We start from the raw sequence: 21,022 nt of genomic DNA, 5'->3' as shown, positions 1-21,022 counted from the left end.
ACTGAGCAGCACTTTGCAGGTTCATTTTGATTTGAACTTCCTTGCATCGATTTAGAAGAGACTATGGGGGCTGCACTCAGCTCTTTCCCTGGGCCTCTCCATTGTTCTTTCCAGCAGATTTGATGTACAGGTCTCTCCAGGCTGAGATTCAAGGCTGCAATGAGCAGGGTGTGGATGGAGAGCAAGATCGACCCTCCCCTTTAAGAACTGGCCAGTGTGTGTGTGTTCCATTGCTGACTGACATCACTTGAGCTTCGCCAGCGCGCTGAGGTAGTGCCTCGCTCCTCGGCGTTAGCGCCTTGAGAGGTGTGTAGCACCTGATTTAGCCCTCCAATCACCTCCAGCGGCGCTAGAAGCCAAGTTTGCAGTCGGAGGAGATAGTTAGCGCCAGGCACTAAACTTTGCGCCCGGCCGATAATTGCGCCCCAAACGGGGCGATACCGAATTTCTCCTCCTTAATCTATTTCTAAAGTGTAACATATTGATGTTAAAAACAAATTATGCTTTCAATTGCCATGCAAAAGAGAAATGAACCATGGTGCACACAACTCACCTTCCAAATTTCACAACTAGGAAGTGAACTGAAGAGATCTAGGAAGCGCCTATTAAATAAATAGTTCTTAATCTATTTCTAAAGTGTAATATATTGATGTTAAAAACAGAAACTACAAAATTCAGAAATAATTCTTGTAACTATTTTACAAAGATGTGAAAAATAAGTGAATTCTTCATGTTAATGTTCTGTATCTGTAAACAGAATACGGTTATGGCCCTAAATCTTCACTCATTAATAGCCTTAACATCCTTTTCCCTGTGTGGCTTCTCGATCTATCCATTTTGTCTATTTAATTTCCTTTAAGTCAGGTTTTCAGCCAAACCTAAAGAAAATTAAAATTCACAGATACAAAAAGAAACACACAACAGTCCACCTTTGACTGATAAAGACAAGTTCCTAAAATGGAAGACTGGATTGCAGACTATTACTATGACAACTAAAACTAGCATTTAACATAGAAAAATGTCTCAAGCCTCTTCAGAAGCACAATGAAAAAATGGGACAGCAAGCCAAAGAATGGCATAAGTGTGAGCAAAAGCTTGGTCAAAAAGGTGGGTTTTAAGTAAGGTATTAAAAAAAAGAGGGAATTGTTAGAAAATTCCAGAGTGTGGAGCCACAGGTGGCTGAAGGCATGGCCACCAATGGTGGAACAAAATGGTGGGGGTAAGGGGCAGGAAAGAAAGAGAAGATGCACAAGAGGTCAAAGTTAGAGGAAGAGAGTTAGGGAGGTGGGCCAGGAAAAGCGTTGTAGGAGGTTAGAGAGACCGGGAAGGGCCATGCCATGGAGGGATTTAAACAGAAGAGGAGAATTTGAGGCATTGGATGACCAAGAGCTAAATATACTCGAGAGCACAAAGATGGGGGCCGTACCATGGGAAGGCAGTAAATGTTTTCTGGAGACACAGGCTCCAAAAGGTGATGGAGAGGGCATTGAGAAAAATCAACAACTGCAGAGGTATTATGGCACATGGGTTGGTGGTGGGGGCCGAGAAAGAAAAAAATGTTTCCCCGGGGTGTACATAGAAAAAAGTGGGGTTAGAAGGGGGTAGGAGGATGTTGGAGGTGGCTTTGTCAGTGATTAAGAGCATGGAAGTTGAGAGGAGTAGGCATAAACATGGAAAAGGGAATTTATATGGAGGGAGAGATTTGAGGACAAGTCATTCTGAACAAAAATGCACTGTAATCGATTTTGATAGCATAAAAATATTAAATAAGGCCAAAAAGTCAGGATTGAGTTGTAGTTATAGTACAAAGTACGTTGAGTGTCATCTGGTCAGTGTGAAAATGATGGCCTTTTAAAATACCATAACATCTGGGTATGTGGATGCAGTAGGATTTTAAAATCCCACAGTAAAATGTATTAATTATTGGGAGGACTCGTAAAAATCAACATTTCATTGCGCAGTACACACGTCTGCTGCATATATAACAAAATAAAATTGAATTGAATTGAATAATCACAGCAAAGGCTCTGTCTGTAGAAACTAAATGCACAAGTCATCTACAGAACAAAGACTACCTTATTACATTAATTTTATATAGGATAGCTGAGAATGTAAGATTGGACAGTTAACGTACTATTATAGCAGATATGATATTCTACATATAATCAGTTCACACTTATAGAAATTAGATTAAGCATTAACATATAAACAACTAAATCCAGAGAATGGTCAAGTTAGGACCTACCCACAATGCAGAAGAGTTTGGCTAACAAAAGATGCACCAAATTGCTTACACCGCAAGTCAGTCTGAAGCCCGAGAAAGAGACACTGAGAAAGTCCAGACCTTGAGACGAGAGGTCTGAACATTCCAAAGTCTTGAGCAAGTGCGATAGAAATAGGCAGCTGTGAAAACAAACAGAGCCTAGGTGACTAGCTGAGTATAACACCGGGGGGGGGGGGGGGGGGGGGGGGGGGGGAAATTGGGTTGCTTTGCACCTCCGGTTAGCGCCCTAAGAGGGCACTAACAGGGTGCAAAGCAACTAGTGCCCGGGCACGGCACCGCCCCCGAAATTCAGCAGGAGGTTAGCGGCGGCGTTAACCAGTAGCGCCATGCGCAGCACCCTGCTCGCGATCTTCGGGAGCACCCCCGACTTACCGCCGGACGCTATGTCCGACAGGGTCAAGGGGGTCTACCTGTGGCCGAGGCAGCGCAATTTAAAGGCGAGGTGCGGGGTGGCCATTTTTGCTGCTGGCCGCCTGCCAGCGCTCTCCCGTCCCCGGCCTCCTGACCAGCTCCCCCCCCCCCACCCCCGCGGAGTGCCGGTTGCGCTCCAAGAGCCCGGCACTTCTCTTGAGTACCGGGCTCTTTTGCCACCACTCCCAATCCCTGGGGGCCCAGCTGGGCCCTCGGTCTCGCTGTGCAAGACCCCTCCCCCTTTAAGAAGGGGAGGAAGGCCTGCAATACCGCAGCATGTATCGCCGCGATATTGACTCGCAGCACTCAAAGAAGGATGCGGGGTGCTTCCAGTAGCACCCCGCTTCCCTCTTGGGGTGCAACCACTCAAGTTTCGGCACAGGGCTGCTAATTTTTCCGGGGTGCGAAGTTTGCGCCCCATCACTCCAGTTTTAGCCCAGGGAGTTTAATTAGCTTGAAATTATAAAGAACAGGATAAGAACATAAGAAATAGGAGCAGGAGTAGGCCATTCGGCCCTTCAAGCCTGCTCTGCCATTCAATGAGATCATGGCTGATCTTCTGCCTCAACTCCATTCACCGGCCCTATCGCCATATCCCTTGATGCCCTTACTAGTCAGAAATCTATTGACTTCTGTTTTGAATATACCCAATGACTGAGCCTCCACAGCCCTCTGGGGTAGAGAATTCCAAAGATTCACCACCCTCTGTGTGAAGAAATTTCTTCTCATCTCAGTCCTGAATGACCTACCCTGTAACCGGAGGCTGTGCCCCTGGTTCTAGACTCCCCAGCCAAGGGAAACATTCTCCCAGCATCCACCCCATCAAGCCCTGTAATAATTTTGTATGCTTCAATGAGATCCCCTCTCATTCTTCTGAATTCAAGAGATTGAAAGCCGAAAGACAGTCCGTGGGTTACGCTCTCTATTCGAAGGTGAAGACAGGTAATATTGTTTGCTTCTTTGTAATACTATTGCCTTAAACATTATGGGGGGAAAATTCAGTATCGCCCCGTTTGGGGTGCCATTATCAGCCGTACGCAAAGTTTAGCGCCTGGCGCTAATCATTGCCTCCGACAGCAAACTTGGCTTTTATCGCCCCTGGAGGTGATTGGAGCGCTAAATCAGGCGCTTCACACCTGTTTTAAGGCGCAAAGGCCGAGGAGCGAGGCGCTACCTCAGAGCGCTGGCAAAGCAAGGAAGGGCAAATCAAAATAAACCTGCAAAGTGCTGCTCAGTGCTCAAAACTCCTTCACACAGCGTTGAATCTCTCCAGAAGTCTCTCTCTCTCTCTCTCAGAATGCGTGGTGCAAAAATGTCACCGACAAAAAAAGACAGGAAGCAGTCGCCTTTAAATAGCGCTCCCCTAGTCCCTTTCCGACAGCATAATGCTCCCCTTAACCGGTCGTTGCTAGCGGCAGGTGGCGCCACTCAATATCCGGTCCGGGGCGCTAACGGGGCGTTGTGCACTCGACTGACGTCACAATCTGCCGGCGCAGGAGATCGTGGCGGTAGTGTTTAGCGCCGCCGCAAAATGTCTAGTTAATTTCGCGAGCGGCGCAAACATCACTGCGCCCGGGCGCTAGTTGCTTTGCGCCCCATTAGCGCCCTCTTAAGGCGCTAACGGGAGGCGCAAGCAACTGAATTTTTCCCCCTATGTGTGTTAAAGACTTGGTTAAATTCAATAAAGGATTTATTGCAACTAATTATATTTACATTTTACTCATTTTTAAATGCATGATTTTCTGATGCTTATAAATTTGGGGGGGAAATTGCATACAGAAAATTAGTTTAAAAAAGAAACTGGATTCTTTTTATTATCCACTGGAACAATACTGGTCAGGCCCAGTGGGGATAATCTCCATATTTCAATAGCCTGTCAATCCAAACTCAACCAAAAACATGTTCCAACCACTGCTAGAAGGGCTGCTGTCCTTTAAAATGGGATTTGGGGGGGGGGGGGGGGGGGGCGGGAAATTGCTACAAATTCTGTTCTGTAATCACTTAAAATAAAGCCTATAAAAGGAGCCCAAGCTAATTACATAGGCAAAGGCCGTATATTGTCACACAACCTTGATCCAAGCTTGAGCTTCAGAAACCCATTCAAAAATAGATTCTGAACAGAAATAAGTTTCTACTTAAACTACATTCTATTATGTAATAATCTGGACTCAGTCTGCACCCAGGGGAAAATAGGAATGCTGTTCTATTGTGACCATATACATACCTGAACACTGCTCTTTACATTCTTCACTTTCTGATCCAGCTGCTTCTGCTTGTCCTGAATTACAGCATTCTGGACAAGACCAACGTGATTCTACAAATTAAAACAAAAAAATTGCAGTAAACACAAAGAAATATTCTAGCGATAGTCTTCCTTCCACAATTCTAACGAGTCATTGGGCTAGATTTTCAATCCTCCTGTGTCGGTGCTGCACTTCTGCCGGTGGAACAGTAACATCGGAATTTCAGAACTATAGAATCTACTACCAACAACAAGCCATTTGGAAAGTTGAACTATGTATGTTCAAAAATTGAATGACCACTGCTCTCCTGATGATTTACGTGGGATAGCCAGCATCTAAAAGGAGCTGTACAAACCGGATTCAACTCCTCTTCTACGTTGAGTTAGAAAATCTCAGCTGGAATTGGCAATCTATCTCTGGGAGCAGGGGGAGGGGGAAATTAGCCATACCTGTTCCTGATCAGGATTTATGCCCTGTTGGAAAGTCCAACATACCACATAGCACAGAACAAATCACACACAAGGTGCAATTGTAACCGAGTCCACCAGCAGGAACAGTGCACAAGGGGGCTAGAATTGTGACTGGGTACTTACCCAATCATTCCAAAACTGTTCATTGAGGACTTTATTTTTGGATTCAGGACCAGTGGCATCCCAAGCAAGTGGGGCCTCATTAATGTCTAATGTTCATGCCCCGATGAGGCCATCCAGACCCTGACACCATTTTAACTGACAATCCTGGCAGCCCCACCCAGTCCCAGAACCACCAGTAAAAGCTGGCACGATTGGTGCGCGAGGGCTACGGAAGCTGTATAAAAGGGAGGGTTTGTTTCGTGCTGTCCGGTTTGCCAGGAGTGGTTCCAGATTACTATGTACACACTTTCTTCCCCCCCAACTGCCCTTAATAACCTTTCTGTCCGCATTATACACGTAATTATTTCTATTTTATTCTGGATAGAGGAACACTTGGTGGAGGAGGAGGAGCAACAGGCTCAGCAATCACGACTAGCATCAGCTGGGTCTCTCAAAAGACTGCAGCGGAGGGGAGCTGATCACAGGAGGCCACACCCAGCACACGCCAAGCGTGTACAGGACAAGAGTCACCTTCAACCTAGCCGAGGAGCAGTGCAGGAGTAGGCCGCATTTCTCCGGGCAGGCTGTTGCAGACCTCTGCAACTGGATCTGCTGCCTGCTGGACCAGGCTTTGACAGTTGCCATCTCAACACCTCGCAGACAGAGGTCAAGGATCTTTGTGGTCTCCTCTACATTGGGGGGACCAAATGCAGATTGGGTGACTGCTTTGCGGAACACCTCCGTTCAGTCCGTAAGGGTGACCCCAAGCTTCCGGTCGCCTGTCATTTTAATTCACCGCCCCACTCCCACTCAGACCTCACCGTACTCGGGCTCTTGCATTGTTCCATGGAAACCCAGCGTAAGCTCGAGGAGCAGCACCACATCTTCCGATTAGGCACTTTACAGCCTTCCGGACTCAATATCGAGTTCAACAATTTCAGATCATAACCTCGGCCCCTATTACATTTTTACATATATTTTTTATCCACACCTTTGTTTTGTGCCCTTCCGCCTTTTTTTCCCTCTCCCACATGGCAGCTGTCTCATTCTGCCAGCGCATTTCACACCTAATCTAGAGCCGTCTTTTGTCTCTTTACTAGTCCTATCACCATCTCGTCTCGTTTTGAATACCTCAATGTCTCTTCACTTCTCTTTTGTTCTTTCATCCCCATTTCCCAGCCCCCAAACTGGCCTTTTAATCTGTTTCATTTCCTGTGTTTTTTCAGTCCTGACGAAGGGTTTCGACCTGAAACGTTGACCCTATTTCTCTCTCCACGGATGTTGCCTGGCCTGCTGAGTTTTTCCAGCATTTTCTGTTGTTATCAAGGGTCATTTCGTTGCTCAGCAATTCTGCTAAACTCCTCATACCCCTGCCCGGAGAATTTGGAGCCCCTCTGCTTAACAGTCCTTGTTACATCCTTCACCACTCCCTTAATCCTGAATTAAAGAACATTTAAACTATTCAGACAACTTCTAGGTCAATGAAATATTGGCAATGCAGACTCAGAGCGGCTATTAAACCACGTTGTAAACCAAGTGCCAAATGTGATGACGGTGATTAATTTAATGGCAAATATAAGAATTGCCCTCCATTCATTTCTCAGCCAACTGATCAACCCATAGTACTTTTCTTTAAAGAAAAAGTTTCCTAACTCTACTATTCCTAGGAGTTGCGCCCCCAGTGGTCTCAGCAAAGCTGGTGGAAGACTGCTGCTGCTCATGTGGGGACCCGAGAGATGATTGTGGCCAGTGGCGCCTGGGTGCTCGAACCTATGAGGACTGGGCTGCAGGACCTTGGCTTCTACTGAACAGTCGGGCCCAACTAGCACCATGGTGGGCATTAGTTGAGGGGGTGGCAAAGGAGTAGACGTGCTGATGTCCTGAGAGACGCAATCACATATTGCTCCCTTCATGACACTTATGTGGGGTGGCCTCAGCACTTCCACTGATCCGCAAAAGAGCGGACTACAGAAGATGAGTGGCTCCTTCAAAGCCCCAATCAATTCGATCCGCCAGTCTCTCCACTGTGGAGCCCAGAGCCTACATGGCAGACATTTGAGCTTAAAAAGTGTGCAAATATTGACTCCTGTTGTGAGGGCCCAGCTACAGTGCCACTGGAAGTTGACCTCATTCTCCAGGGTAGACTGCAGAATGCTGATGCTATGCAAGATGGCACCACACAGGCTGGAAGCAGACTCCTACACCACTTGGTCATAGTGGTGAAACTCCTTGGCATGGCTTCCACTGCTTGGGTGAGGCCAGCAGTTTTTTTCCTGAAGGCTGGGCTCATGAAGTACCCTCCTCTGTCCTCCTCAGCAAAGCTAGGAGAGGGACTCATCTTCCATATTGTTTCTAGTAACTGGAGAGGACATTTCCTGCAGAAATCCATACCAGAATGGATTTATTGCGAGTTTCTAGTTTACACACGCACACATTAACTTGACTGATTCACACACAAAATTGTGTTTCCAGCTTTTTCTTTGGAGCGGATAAAAGTGAATATAGAGGAACAGATGAAAAATATGTTCTCAATATGAGCTATTGCAGTTCATTACCAGCTCTATGTCATAAAAAGCAGGAATATTCAGTTGGCATAAAGCATTTAATGAGGAAAAAAACATGAATTTATTTATTTAAGGTTAAACTGAAACATGTTCAATTAAAAGTACCTTTTCAGCTTTCAGAGCATTTTCCAGGATTTTCTTTTCTTCTTTCAGGCAGTTAGATATAGTCAGTGCCATAAGAATAGGTTCTTCCTGGAAGAAAACCTACAAAATAGAAGTTAGGCTACATTATACACAAATATACATGCTTATATATTAACACAATACTTCTAATGTGTTGGGTAGAAATTGTTAGTTTACAGTCATCTATCTACATTCTCAGAATGATCTTTAATCAATCAATCAATCAATCAATCACTATGTACAACATAAGTGGAACTATAAGTAGGGTTGCGAAGGGGTGGAAAGTTTCCGGTAAATTTCCGGAAATTTTCCACAGAAAGTTTAGCTTGGGAATTTTGCCCAAAAAAGCACATGCTAGCATAATATTGATTTTTTTTTTGTATTTTTCATTTTTTTCCCCCACAGGTCCTCTCTTAAAACTACTAACAGAAATGGAATCTTAATTATTAAAGGAATTTCTTAATCAATATACAGGAAACTCTCGATTTACCGGCACCTAAAGAACCAGAAATCTCTGTTAACCGACAAAATTCAGGAGTAGGTTCAGGTAAGTTTTACTTCATATTAGTGGCTGTTCCTGGATCTGTGGCTGTGTAACCGAGGTTCCTGCACCTGTTGCTAAGCAACAGGGACGCCTGGATCTTGTGGCAGGGTTCCTGCACCTGTTGCTAAGGGACGCCTGGATCTGTTGCTGTGTACCGGGCTCTCGTACCTTTTACTATACCTCTCTATAACTCGGACTTTTTGATGGGACCAGCACCACGCCGGTCCCGGATAAAAGAGTTTCCTCTATGTTTATCTTCTTACTTAGCTTGTTTTAATAATTACTAGTTTTGCGTGTGACTGTGAACAAATGTGTCCTGATTGGTTGGATGAATGGATGAGCGATTAGCTCCCTCTATTGGTGATGTAGCGTCGTGCGTGCACAGGTCATGCTTCCATCACATGGAGCATCAGGAAAAATTTACTCACCCTGTTGCAATTGTGCTGATCGACCGCAGTTCGACAGAGACGAATGCCCTTTATTTCTCTGCATAGAACAATGCCACATTTACTGTCGGATGTGTGGAAGCATTTTACCCCAGGCATTAAAGATGGAAAGACTGTGTACATGTGCAAACACTGTACAAAGCCATATGTAAAGAATGCCACAAAGATGCAGCAGCATTTATCCAAATGCAACAACTTCACTCAAAGCTCACAGCTGTCAGCCCAGAGTTCCTCTGCTTCCATTCAAGAAGATGATGGTTCACATTCAGCATCAGGCTCCTTATCATCAGCAACTCCTGGCCCACTTGGAAGGTTCTTTGATACAATGGATAACCATAGCCACCTCAATCTGGACGTGGGCAAAGTTCTGGGACGTCTGGTAAAGTTCTCTACCAAGCAAGGTCTTTGGAATGGGGACGAGATATGGGAATCATGCCATCATATCAGTGCACATACCTGGTGGAAGGGAATTTGTGCATCCGAGGCCCTGTCACCCACTGTATCGGTGATACTCCAAATCCCACCTTCATCAGCGGCCTCTGAACGAAACTGGTCACTTTTTGGGAATACGCATACAAAGGTGCACAACAGGCTGACTAACAAGAGAGTGGAGAAACTGGTGGCCATCCGGGCGAACCTACAACTTATTGAGCCAGATACAGAAGTGTCCACCACACAGCTAGACAGTGACACAGAGGAGGAAATGGACATGTCAGAGTCAGAGAATCAGGAGGAGCAATAATGAGTAGAAGACTCATGAGTAGAAGACTCAAAGGGACAAAATAAGGTCAAATTACAGGCTAAATAAGCCGATGCTCTTTTTATTTTATTTTAGATGGGTCTTTTTTGTGGGGGATTCAATAAAGTTCAAAATTATAACCTAAATAAAGTTTTGAAAGCCTGTTTTTATTTGTATGGAATAGTATGTCTATTTTGATGACAACGATAACATAAGGGTCAGAGACAAAAACCATCAGTGAGCAAAAAAACTCAAAATTCCCATAAATTCCCAAAATTTCTGAAAATTCCCGTGGAAAGTTTTCCCTTTTAAAAATTCCCAGAATTTTGCAACCCTAACTAGAAGCAACATTTTGAAAACCCAATGATTGTCTGTACATACAATTTAGCTTCTTTAGATCAGCCTGGTTTGCAAATTTACTCAGGAAAGCTTAGTGCATTAAAAACTAATTTTTTTTAAAATCCGAAATGTCCCCAACAAGCACTTTCTCCTGTCGCTAAAACATTTCACCTATATTGCACACTCACACCTGGTTTTTATGCCCATTATCCAATTTACAAATGTTAATGGTGTAGAAGTTACTTTGAGATCGGATTTCATTAAAATATTTACATATAAAATACACCCTAGGTTTCATGCATATTATAATACAGTGAAAAATAGTGCCTGTCAAATGCAAAATTTGGCTTATAGAGCCAAGATGTATTTCAGGTTTTTTTAAATATCAAACCAATTAAGTGGTTTAAACCAACCAAATTATTAATTTGCACTACATCTGGGTTTATTTAATTTGCTCAGTATATTTTTGATTTATTCTTCAGTAAATGCCGTCAGCCTGTCACTGTGCAGTTTAATAGATAAAATGAAAGGTTTATTCTATACTCTCATTATTTTACTATTGAAGTACTTTATTAACTGTCACCTTTACTACACTATACAGGCAAGAGCACAACACTGAAGGTAGAGTATCAGACGCAAACACTACAAACTGAAGTGAAGCTGCTCAATTTTATGTTCGATACTAATTTGCCTTTACTGCGGCCCTGTTGTGAGCTGTATTTAAACTGCTGGGTTAGGAATCTGGTTCTATTACTCAGGCACTCACATCCATACCTGAAGGTTGCGTTTGATTTTTCTGATGTTGTGCTGAAGCAGAAAGTTGTTCTCCAGGGAAAATCGGCTGTATTGGTCATCTAGCTGCACCAGCAGATCGTGGAACAGCAATGTGGCCATTGAATCATTGGTGGCAGCATGCTCCCTAACCAACAAACAGTAAATGAAAATCAAATCGCTCAGCCTGTGTAGACTACAGAGATACATCAGGGGGGGGCGAAATTGGTCTTTGGCAATAACGCAAAAATAGGCAATAGCAACTCCGCAGCCCATTTTCCATTGCAATGGAATACGGGCGTGGTGTGAAACGGGCCGATTTGCTATCGCCCATTTTGCACTATCGCCAAAGACCAATTTCACCCCCGCCCCCTCCAGATCTTAGTGTTAATTTTCAATTAGCTTTCTGATTTGCAACCAAAGGAATTCTTACCAGTCTTTAGTCTCCAGCCACTGTCCAAGGTACTGCCTGATCTCCATTGGAAAGTTGTCATCGTAGAGCTGATCAACTTGCTCCAGAAATTTGGAGTCTAACTGTTGTAGCTGGTACCACTGGGACATTCTGCAAAGAAATTGCACATACCTTTCAAACGAAGAGTCACTTACACCAATATCGAATTCAAGCAAATATATATGTACAATATAGATTCAGAATATTTTACAACAATAACCACACCTCAACTTCAAAGTGAGAAGTATTAGCAGAAATATCCCTCCATAGCCTCGCTCCTTCCTAGCTCTGTAACCTCCTCCAGCCCTACAACCCTCAGAAATCTCTGCGCTCCTCCAATTCTGGCCTCTCGCGCATCCCCCATTTTAATTGCTCCATCATTGGTGGCCATGTTTTCAGTGGCCTTGGCCCTAAACTCTGGAATTCCTTCCCTAAACCTCTCCGCCTCTCTCTCCTCCTTAAAACCTACCTCTTTGGCCAAGCTTTTGGTCATTTGTCCTAATATCTCTTTATGTGGCTCAGTGTCAAATTCTGTTTGATAACGCTCCTGTGAAGCGCCTTGGGAGGTTTTACTACGTTAAAGGCGCTATATAAATGCAAGTTGATGTTGTTGTGAATAGGACACTTTCCTATTCCAGATCAGAGACAGAACAGTCCACTTCAGAGTGAAGCTCGCTCAACTCTACCCCAATATGCATTAAACCCAGCTTCAAAAAGCCTCCTTAACTGCATGTTACATTTCTGCTTCCCATACCAAGCATCTTTGAGAGGTCTGTAATCAAGATTTGCACTGAATTGTCAATTAACATTAAATAAGGAACAGTTTGTGCTGTGGGCCATACCTACTCGGAACTGGATTGAGATTGACCACATCCATTTCACATAGGAACCTTACTGAAAGAACAGACCTTCATTTATGTCAGTACTGAATATGAAACAAGGTGAAAGGACAATATACAAACACACTCACCATCTAGCTCCTCTCCATTGAATATATACATACCCTTCCATGTTTCATTATCACACCAGTTAGCTGTAAATGTCAACAAGTCTCTATGCAACGACTGTTGGAATTTACAGGGCTGGATTTTGCCAATGGGGGAGCTTTTGGAGGCGGGACTCCCACTTGTCGGGTTTCAGTCCCGCCTCCATCAACTTCTGGCCAACCCATGCTATTTTCCCTTGATTGGCCTTGTTAAGCCCGCCCAGCGGGCTTAGCAGGCCAATTAAGGGAAAGCCGATTACAGAGAACGTCAACGTATGACGTTTCATCTGTCAAATTTTTTGACAGATGAATTGTCATTGTTTGACAGCTCTGTGAAGCTGTCAAACACTGACATTCTCTGTAGTTTGATGAGTTCTTGAACTCAAGACCTCATCAAACCTCTTTCTTTTGCAGAAATTAGATGGTTGTTGCACTGGAGAATGTAACGGTCATCTGTCATCTCTACCACGGAGGTGCGAGACTCTTCGCATACCCACCGATTGAAGCCTGCAGAAAGAAACAAAGGGAAGTACAATTTTTCTAACACTTTGCACTTACCTCAGATACTCACCTCCACAGCACACTTTTGGACCCCACAGACCCACTACTCACCTCGGTGACCCTGGCAGGTTTCGGAGCCTTCGGGTAGCCTGCACTTGTGTGAGCAAAATGGTGATAAGCCTATTTTCTGCCTGTTAACAGGCAGTTAAGTGGCTGTAATCCCTTCCCACCTCCAAGGAGATGGAACCCGGCGCAGGACGGCTTCCCGCCTCCTGGCAAGGTGGCATGGAGGCGGGTTGGGCACCCGCCCCCAAATTGTGCCATTTTCCTGGCAGTCCCGCCTCCCCAGGGCTGGCAAGTTCGCGCCCATAAAGTCCCCAAATTCTATTACATCAATATTACTGCAAAAATGATTAATCTTGGAAGGTTTCTCTGCAATAAAGCACTATATTGGAAGGAAATCTGGGTATTGTCACCTACATGGCTAGCAAACAACGCAACAACAAATCAGAGTGTTAACTAATAGTAGCAATTAGGTACATTTGCTATCTCCTGCTCAATGTATATTTTTTCATTTTTCTTCAGTCAGAAACATTCGGAGTGGTCTTACAATTTCTGCAATAAAGTAATAAATTATAGGATATATAAAAGGCAGCTACATCTGGATCTAAACAACATATAATTGAATCCTAAAAAATTGACACGTCAAGTACTGCAATTAAAAAAGGAGGGCAGATGTCAGGGTCAGCTGGCAGCATCTCACCTATAGGTTAGAAGGTTGTGGGTTCAAGTCTTGCTTCAGAACGCAAGGAAATAATCTAGGCTGGCATTTTAGTGTATTGTCAAAGATGCCATATTTTAGACGATGCATTAAACTGTGGCCCCACCAGCCAGCTATTTTTAAAAAATCAATTCCTTGCCAATATTTAAAGAAGAGCAGGGCGTTCTCCACATGTCTGGGCTAGCACTGATCAGAGGGAAGAGGGAGCATTCATCTCATTTACTATTTGTGGGACCTTGTTCCACGCAAATTGGCTGCTTCAGTTGCCTACATAAGTGACTGAACTTCAAAAGTAAAGCATTGGTTGCAAGTGCTATGTAAATGCAAGTTCTTTCTATCTAACCCACCATAGCTTGGAAATTAATGGGGCAAAATTGTTTTTTTTTGCCAGTTTCTAACACCAAATGGGCACAAGGAACAATGCCTGCACCCAAAGAGGTCAGCCCGAGGCCCAATCAAAACTGGGCCTCGGGCCTCAACTGACTAACTGAGGTGAGTTGCTAATACCTGTTGCACCTCCAGAGGCAGCTTGCCAGATTGCAGCGCCCAGTTTGGGCCGTCTGAGGGGCATAAGCACGACCCTCAGTAATGCTGTGGAGCCAGAAGGAGCAGTCCTGCTCCTTCTGGCTCCACATGAAAAATGTTTTTTTATAAAAACACAAGGCAGCTCAATTTCAGGAAGGGCCCTAAAATAGGTGTTAGGCCCCTTGCACATATTAATAAAGGGATTAATGCCCATTTTGGTTGGCTGCTCAGGACACCTGAAAAATCCAATACGGTGTTAAATGTATTTCAGGCCTCTTTAGGGCACGGGACATAGCACTGTGAAACTGATCCTTTTTGCCTCCCCTGGTTTCCTCCAGGAAAATGGCCACAAAGATGTGCAATTGCTGCCTCCAAAACTCTGCATTTAAGAGCTAAACATAGCTTCATTTCAGTTAATTCCAAACAGTGAACCATGGGAGCCAAGCTTTGGGGTCCGCAGCACTTTAAATGCAAGTAGATTTGCCAACCCTCCTGGATTATCCAGAAGTCTCCCAGAATAGAAGATTAATGTCTCAGGCACCACTGCGAGCAACACAAAAGATCATTAAGTAGAGTTTGCACTTCGACATTTGTGGTATGGGCCTGTGGACTTTCTTTTCCAGACTGCTTATTCCATGGAGTCCTGCTCTGTCCTTCTATATCTAACTACTTCCCCATGATGTTCAATGGCATTACCATTGCCGAATCCCCCACCATCAACATCCTGGGGGGGGGGGGGGGGGGGGGGGGGGGGTTCACCATTGACTAGAAACTTAACTGGACCAGCCACATAAATACTGTGGCTACAAGAGCAGGTGAGAGACTGGGTATTCTGTGGCTAGTGTCTCACCACCTGACTCCCCAAAGCCTTTTCACCATCTACAAGGCACAAGTCAGGAGTGCGATGGAATACTCTCCACTTGCCTGGATGAGTTCAGCTCCAACAACACTCAAGAAGCTCGACACCATCCAGGACAAAGCAACCTGCTTGATTGGCACCCCATCCACCACCTTCAACATTCACTCCCTCCACCACCGGCGTACCGTGGCTCCAGTGTGTACCATCTACAAGATGCACTGCAGCAACTTGCCAAGGCTTCTTCAACAGCACCTCCCAAACCCACAACCTCTTCCACCTAGAAGGACAAGGGCAGCAGGCGCATGGGAACATCACCACCTCCAAATTCCCCTCCAAGTCACACACCATCCTGACTTGGAAGTATATCGCCATTCCTTCATCACTGCTGGGTCAAAATCCTGGAACTCCCTCCCTAACAGCACTGTGGGAGTATCTTCACCACACGGACTGCAGCGTTTCAAGAAGGCAGCTCACCATCAACTTCTCAAGGGCAACTATGGATGGGCAATAAATGCTGGCCTTGCCAACGACACCCAGATCCCAGGAATGAATATATTTAAAAAAAAGAATGAGTGGGTCACCGTCACTCTCAGCAGTATGCCTTTTCAAAGTGGAGGCATCCGACTGAAGCTTGTGGGATTCCACTGCCCAACTAGATAAGACAGTTAAAAGGCAATCCCGACTCTGATTAGCTGCACAGCCCATGGGGACTCAAGCTTTGCAGATTGCTGCTCCTCCTGCCCCTTGGTATGTCCAGTAGACCAGGGGAAATAGATTGCATTTGCTTATCTACTCTGAATGGAGGAAAATAGCACATCAGAGAACATTGCCAAACAAGAACCAATAATTTGTTTCAGACATGTTCAAAGTAAATCAATTCATCAGATGACTTACATCAGCTTACATAGGATATACCGCACAGAAACAGGCCATTCGGCCCAACCAGTCCATGCCGGCGTTTATGCTCCACTCGAGCCTCCTCCAGTCTTTCCTCATCTAAATCTATCAGCGTAACCCTCTATTCCCTTCTTACTCATATGCTTGTCCAGCCTCCCCTTAAATGCATCTATACTATTCACTTCAACCACTCCCTGTGGTAGCGAGTTCCACATTCTCACCACTCTTTGGGTAAAGAAGTTTCTTCTGAATTCCCTATTGGATTTCTTGGTGACTATCTTATATTGGTGGCCTCTAGTTATTTTCTTCCCCACAATCTCTGTATCTACTCTATCAAAACTTTTCATAATTTTAAAGACCTCTATTAGGTCACCCCTCAGCCTTCTTTTGTCAAGAGAAAAGAGACCCAGCCTGTTCATCCTTTCCCGATATGCATACCCGCACATTTCTGGTATCATCTTTGTAAATCTTCTCTGCACCCTCTCTAGTGCATTTATATCCTTATTATAATATGGCGACCAGAACTGCACACAGTACTCCAAGTGTGGTCTAACCAAGGTTCGATACAGGTTTAGCATAACTTCTATTTATAACGCCACAAATAACAAACTCTCAATCCAATCATGAGGAATTTCAGGCAGTTTATAGACACAGCCAAATGCTTCTATAGGATTACTGAATTTCAGCATCACTTTCATTAAAGCCAGAACCACAATTCAACTTTAGTTCTTGTATAAAGCCACGATAATAATTAGGCACGTGATTTTTCTGGCCGGCTCGCTGGCATGCTGACACTTGGGAGTCTGTTCCCACCGACTTCCCAATTTCCTTCAGGAGGTCATGGAAATCTAAGTTGGTAAAGTTCCGTGTTGCTCTTCTGCTTGGTGCCATGCTCTGCTGCCTTGTCTGGCCACTTCGTGCTCCTGCTGTGGACAGAATTCTTGAAAAGCACAATGTAACGATTGACGAGATGTGCAGCAAAGTTATCAGAGACTCAAACAAGTAAACCAAGCACCCTTCCTTCCCTAACTTGTCGCTCAGTCTGCTGCTCGAATGTGCAGGCTGAACTGTCATTTTAAAGGCTGCACTCTTAGTTTCTGTAAACAGCAGCTAATTATACCTGCTTTAATCCAATAGGTATGCAAATTATGTAACTGCCTCTCCAGACCACCGAAAGGCGTAAATCTTTTTTCACTGGCATAACAGTGCAACTCACTGTGCAGAAACTCTTATGTATAGTGACCAGATTTTAAAAGGACGGAGCTTATATCGTCGCGGGGGACTTCAATCACACAAACCTAAAATCTGTACTCCCGAAATTCCACCAGAATGTTTCCTGCCCCACAAGAGGGGAGAACACACTGGATCAAGTCTACACGCGCATTGTAGACGCTTATAAGGCCATTCCCTGCCCCCACCTTGGGAAGTCTGACCACCTCTCCCTGTTTCTAGCCCCGGCATACAAACCGCTCATCAAAAGAGTGAAATCATCAGTGAGATCAGTGAAAGTATGGCCAGAGGGGGCAGTCTCGGAGCTACAGGATTGCTTCGAACGCACTGACTGGAGCATGTTTGCCCATAATGACATTGAGGAATACGCATCCACAGTGCTATTCTACATTAACAGTTGCGTTGAGGTCGTCACGACCCATAAAAATATCAGGACATACCCCAACCAGAAACCCTGGATGAACGGGGAGGTCCGCTCGCTGTTGAAAGCACGCGACGCAGCATTTAAATCTGGCGACGCGGCGGCTTACAGTGCAGCTAGGACCAACCTAAAAAAGGGTATCAGGACTGCCAAAAGGAAACAGACACTGCGGATAGAGGATCATTTCCACAACAACTCGGACCCCCGGCGCATGTGGCAAGGCATCCAGTCAATCACTGACTACAAGAGTAAAAACACCAGCCCCCCGGTCAGCGATGCCTCCCTTCCGGAGGAGCTTAACAACTTCTACGCTCGCTTTGACAGGGACAACAGGGAGCCGGCTACCAAAGCCTTGCCACCCCTGGAAGACCAGGTGCTCACTCTGTCGACCTCCGACGCAAGGGGTGTTCTACGCGGAGTGAACACACGAAAGGCTGCTGGACCTGATCACATTCCTTGAGTACCCGTCCAGGGATGCTATCAGCTGGCTGATGTCTTCACCGCCATCTTCAATCTGTCATTGGCCCAGGCAGTAGTCCCTACATGCTTCAAGACCGCTACCATTATTCCTGTGCAAAAGCAAACGGCTGTGACGTGTCTGAACGACTATCGACCTGTCGCACTCACACCCATCATAATGAAGTGTTGAGAGACTGGTCCTGGCTCACATCAAAGCCAGTGTTCCCGCCTCTCTTGACCAACACCAGTTTGCCTATCGTGCAAACAGATCAACGGAGGATGCAATCACAACTGCTCGACGGTAAAGAGACCTAAATCAGAATGCTGTTCATAGACTACAGCTCAGCATTCAACACTATCGTCCCCAACAAGCTGGCCACCAAACTCCACACTCTTGGCCTGAACACTTCCCTCTGCAATTGGACCCTGGACTTCCTAACAAACAGACCCCAGTCTGTCAAATTAGGTAACCACACCTCCCCCCCCCCCGACCCTGAACACAGGGGCCCCACAAGGATGTGTGCTGAGCCCCCTCCTCTACTCCCTCTTCACCCACGACTGTGTGGCTGTTCATGGTTCCAACACCATCATCAAGTTTGCGGATGATACCACGGTGGTAGGCCAGATCACCAACAATGATGAGTCAGCCTACAGGGAGGAGTTCCAGCATCTCGTGAAGTGGTGCGCCGATAACAACCTGGCCCTCAACATCAAGAAAACCAAAGAAATCATTGTGGACTTCAGGAAGTCTAAAGGCGGAAGTCACACCCCCATCCACATCCATGGGGCTGTGGTGGAAAAGGTGGACAGCTTTAAGTTCCTCGGAGTCCACATCACAGAAGACCTCTCCTGGTCCCTCAATACCTCCTCTCTGGTGAAGAAGGCCCAGCAGCGCCTATATTTCCTAAGGAGGCTGAAGGAATGTAACCTGTCACCCCTGATCCTCTCTAACTTTTACCGCTGCACAATAGAGAGCATCCTGACGAACTGTATCACAGTATGGTATGGCAGCTGTAGCTACTATGACCGGAAAGCCCTGCAGCGGGTAGTCAAAACTGCCCAACGCATTACCGGCACCCGGCTACCGACCATAGAGCACATATACCAGAAACGCTGTTTACGGAGGTCACGGTCCATCATCAAAGACCCTACCCACCCCAGCCATAGTCTGTTCGCCCTCCTGCCATCTGGGAGACGCTACAGGTGCATTCGCACCCGAACGACCAGATTTAGGAACAGCTTCTTTCCCAGGGCTGTCATCCTACTGAACTCCACAAATAAACTCTAAAGCCTGCACATCTGCCAATGCACTTTATTATGTTTATGTTTATGTATTACAAGCCAAATGAATGTTGAATGTTTAAATGTCTTAATCTAAATGTACACTCTCAGGAGCCGCAAGCCTACATTTCGTTGTACTGCACTTGTGCACTAACAATGACAATAAAGTTGATTATTATTGATTATATACCAAGCCAAAATACTTCATTTATGTCATACCACTGTCCAATAGTATTTATTGCTTATTGTTCTGCCTTTTCAACTCAAGAAAATTGAGGGCAACCTATATAACAGTAATAATAGTGATGAGGGTTCTCTGTTTGACCCATTTATCTAAATATTGAGCAGGTAAGACACCTCGATTGGTAGGGAGTGATGGTTCGCATATGGGAGTGGTTGTGACACTAAACTTGAAGATATTTATGATTCAAAAAAACACACCAACATAAACACAAGATATTAGCTATTTGGGAAAAGTTGATCTCCTACCCAGTCAGCAGATAATGCTGCCCTAGTGCTAGCACTGTCCACCTAAATTATACAAGAAACTAAATACCTTAATGCTGATGGGATCATTTTCAGGATATTGCCATGCAACCAACCACCTAGAAATACTTGGGTTTGAGAAATTATGCAATTGATGCTCTTATACAGCAGTTTAACATTTAATTTATACTACAGGTACACTATCCCTTATCCGAAAGCCTTGGGACCAGCTGAGTTTCGGTTTTCGGAATTTTAGAAGGTATTATTATAAGACTGGGAAATTTGTATTTAATATAAATTTTAAAAGTTCAGGCTACCTCTTGCGACTGTTCCGTGTCTCATTCCCCTTCCTGCTTCTCTGGAAAGCCGGATATCGGCTGACTCCTACTAAGCTGGCCCGCAAATCAGGTCGGGGGTCGGGTGGGGGGAGAAAAGAATATCGGACGGGCCGCGGTTCAGGTCGGCGGGGGGGGGGGGGGGGAAAAAGAGAAAATAATATCGGACGGGCCGCGGTTCGGGTCGGGTGGGGGGCGGGGGGGAGAGAAAAGAATATCGTACGGGTCAGGGGTCGGGTCTTGTGGAGAAAAGAATATCGGACGGGCCGCTGCAGCTATCGAACGGGCCGCTGTATTGTTGGGTTCACTCTCCCGGTACCTCCTTCACACTGCCCGGCTCGGCCTGCAATCTCCTACCCAGGAGGGAACTCTGTGACCCTCTGCCCTGCTCAGCGTAAGTCGTGCGCCACTCTGGTCATGTCGTGCGCACGACTTACGCTGAATGAAAAAACTTTTGGTTTTGAGGTTTTCGGAAGTTCGGATAAAGGATAGTCTACTTGTACTAGGTCTGCATTACACTTTGCTAAGGCCCTTAACTATCAATAAAAAAAATTTAGTGGACTCAAAAGTTTGCTTTTAAACTTTCGACTTGTTTGTGCACAACTTGCCAAAACATTTGGCGATTGCATTCCCAAGTTATGCTGTGGCTTTTGCATGGACGCAAACTACTATATAACTGGGCCATTACAGGCAAGATTCTTCCAGCCAGCCCAGCATTGCAGATCATATTTGCAAAGAATAACACAAATTTAGCATTTTGAAAACCAGTTTATTG

At 45.2% G+C, this 21,022-nt stretch overlaps 1 protein-coding gene across 2 annotated transcripts in view; it reads right to left on the bottom strand.

The window, feature by feature from the left end:
* Positions 1-21,022, bottom strand: part of LOC147120230 (signal transducer and activator of transcription 1-alpha/beta-like) — a 133,971-nt gene that overhangs the window by 101,582 nt on the left and 11,367 nt on the right. For both annotated transcript variants that reach the window (XM_085985853.1, XM_085985851.1), the window contains exons 2-5: positions 11,470-11,598; positions 11,040-11,184; positions 8,180-8,278; positions 4,920-5,009 (exon numbers count right to left, since the gene is read on the bottom strand). In XM_085985853.1, the coding sequence (XP_085841979.1) occupies positions 4,920-5,009; positions 8,180-8,278; positions 11,040-11,184; positions 11,470-11,597 (462 nt within the window). In that variant the 5' untranslated portion in view covers position 11,598. The remainder of the gene's footprint in view (positions 1-4,919; positions 5,010-8,179; positions 8,279-11,039; positions 11,185-11,469; positions 11,599-21,022) is intronic.

Source organism: Somniosus microcephalus, chromosome 4, assembly GCF_052327205.1.
Source record: "Somniosus microcephalus isolate GS21.2 chromosome 4, FLI_Smic_1.0, whole genome shotgun sequence".
In the NCBI taxonomy this organism is placed as follows: domain Eukaryota; kingdom Metazoa; phylum Chordata; class Chondrichthyes; order Squaliformes; family Somniosidae; genus Somniosus; species Somniosus microcephalus.
This window is presented reverse-complemented; position numbering and strand designations above follow the sequence as displayed.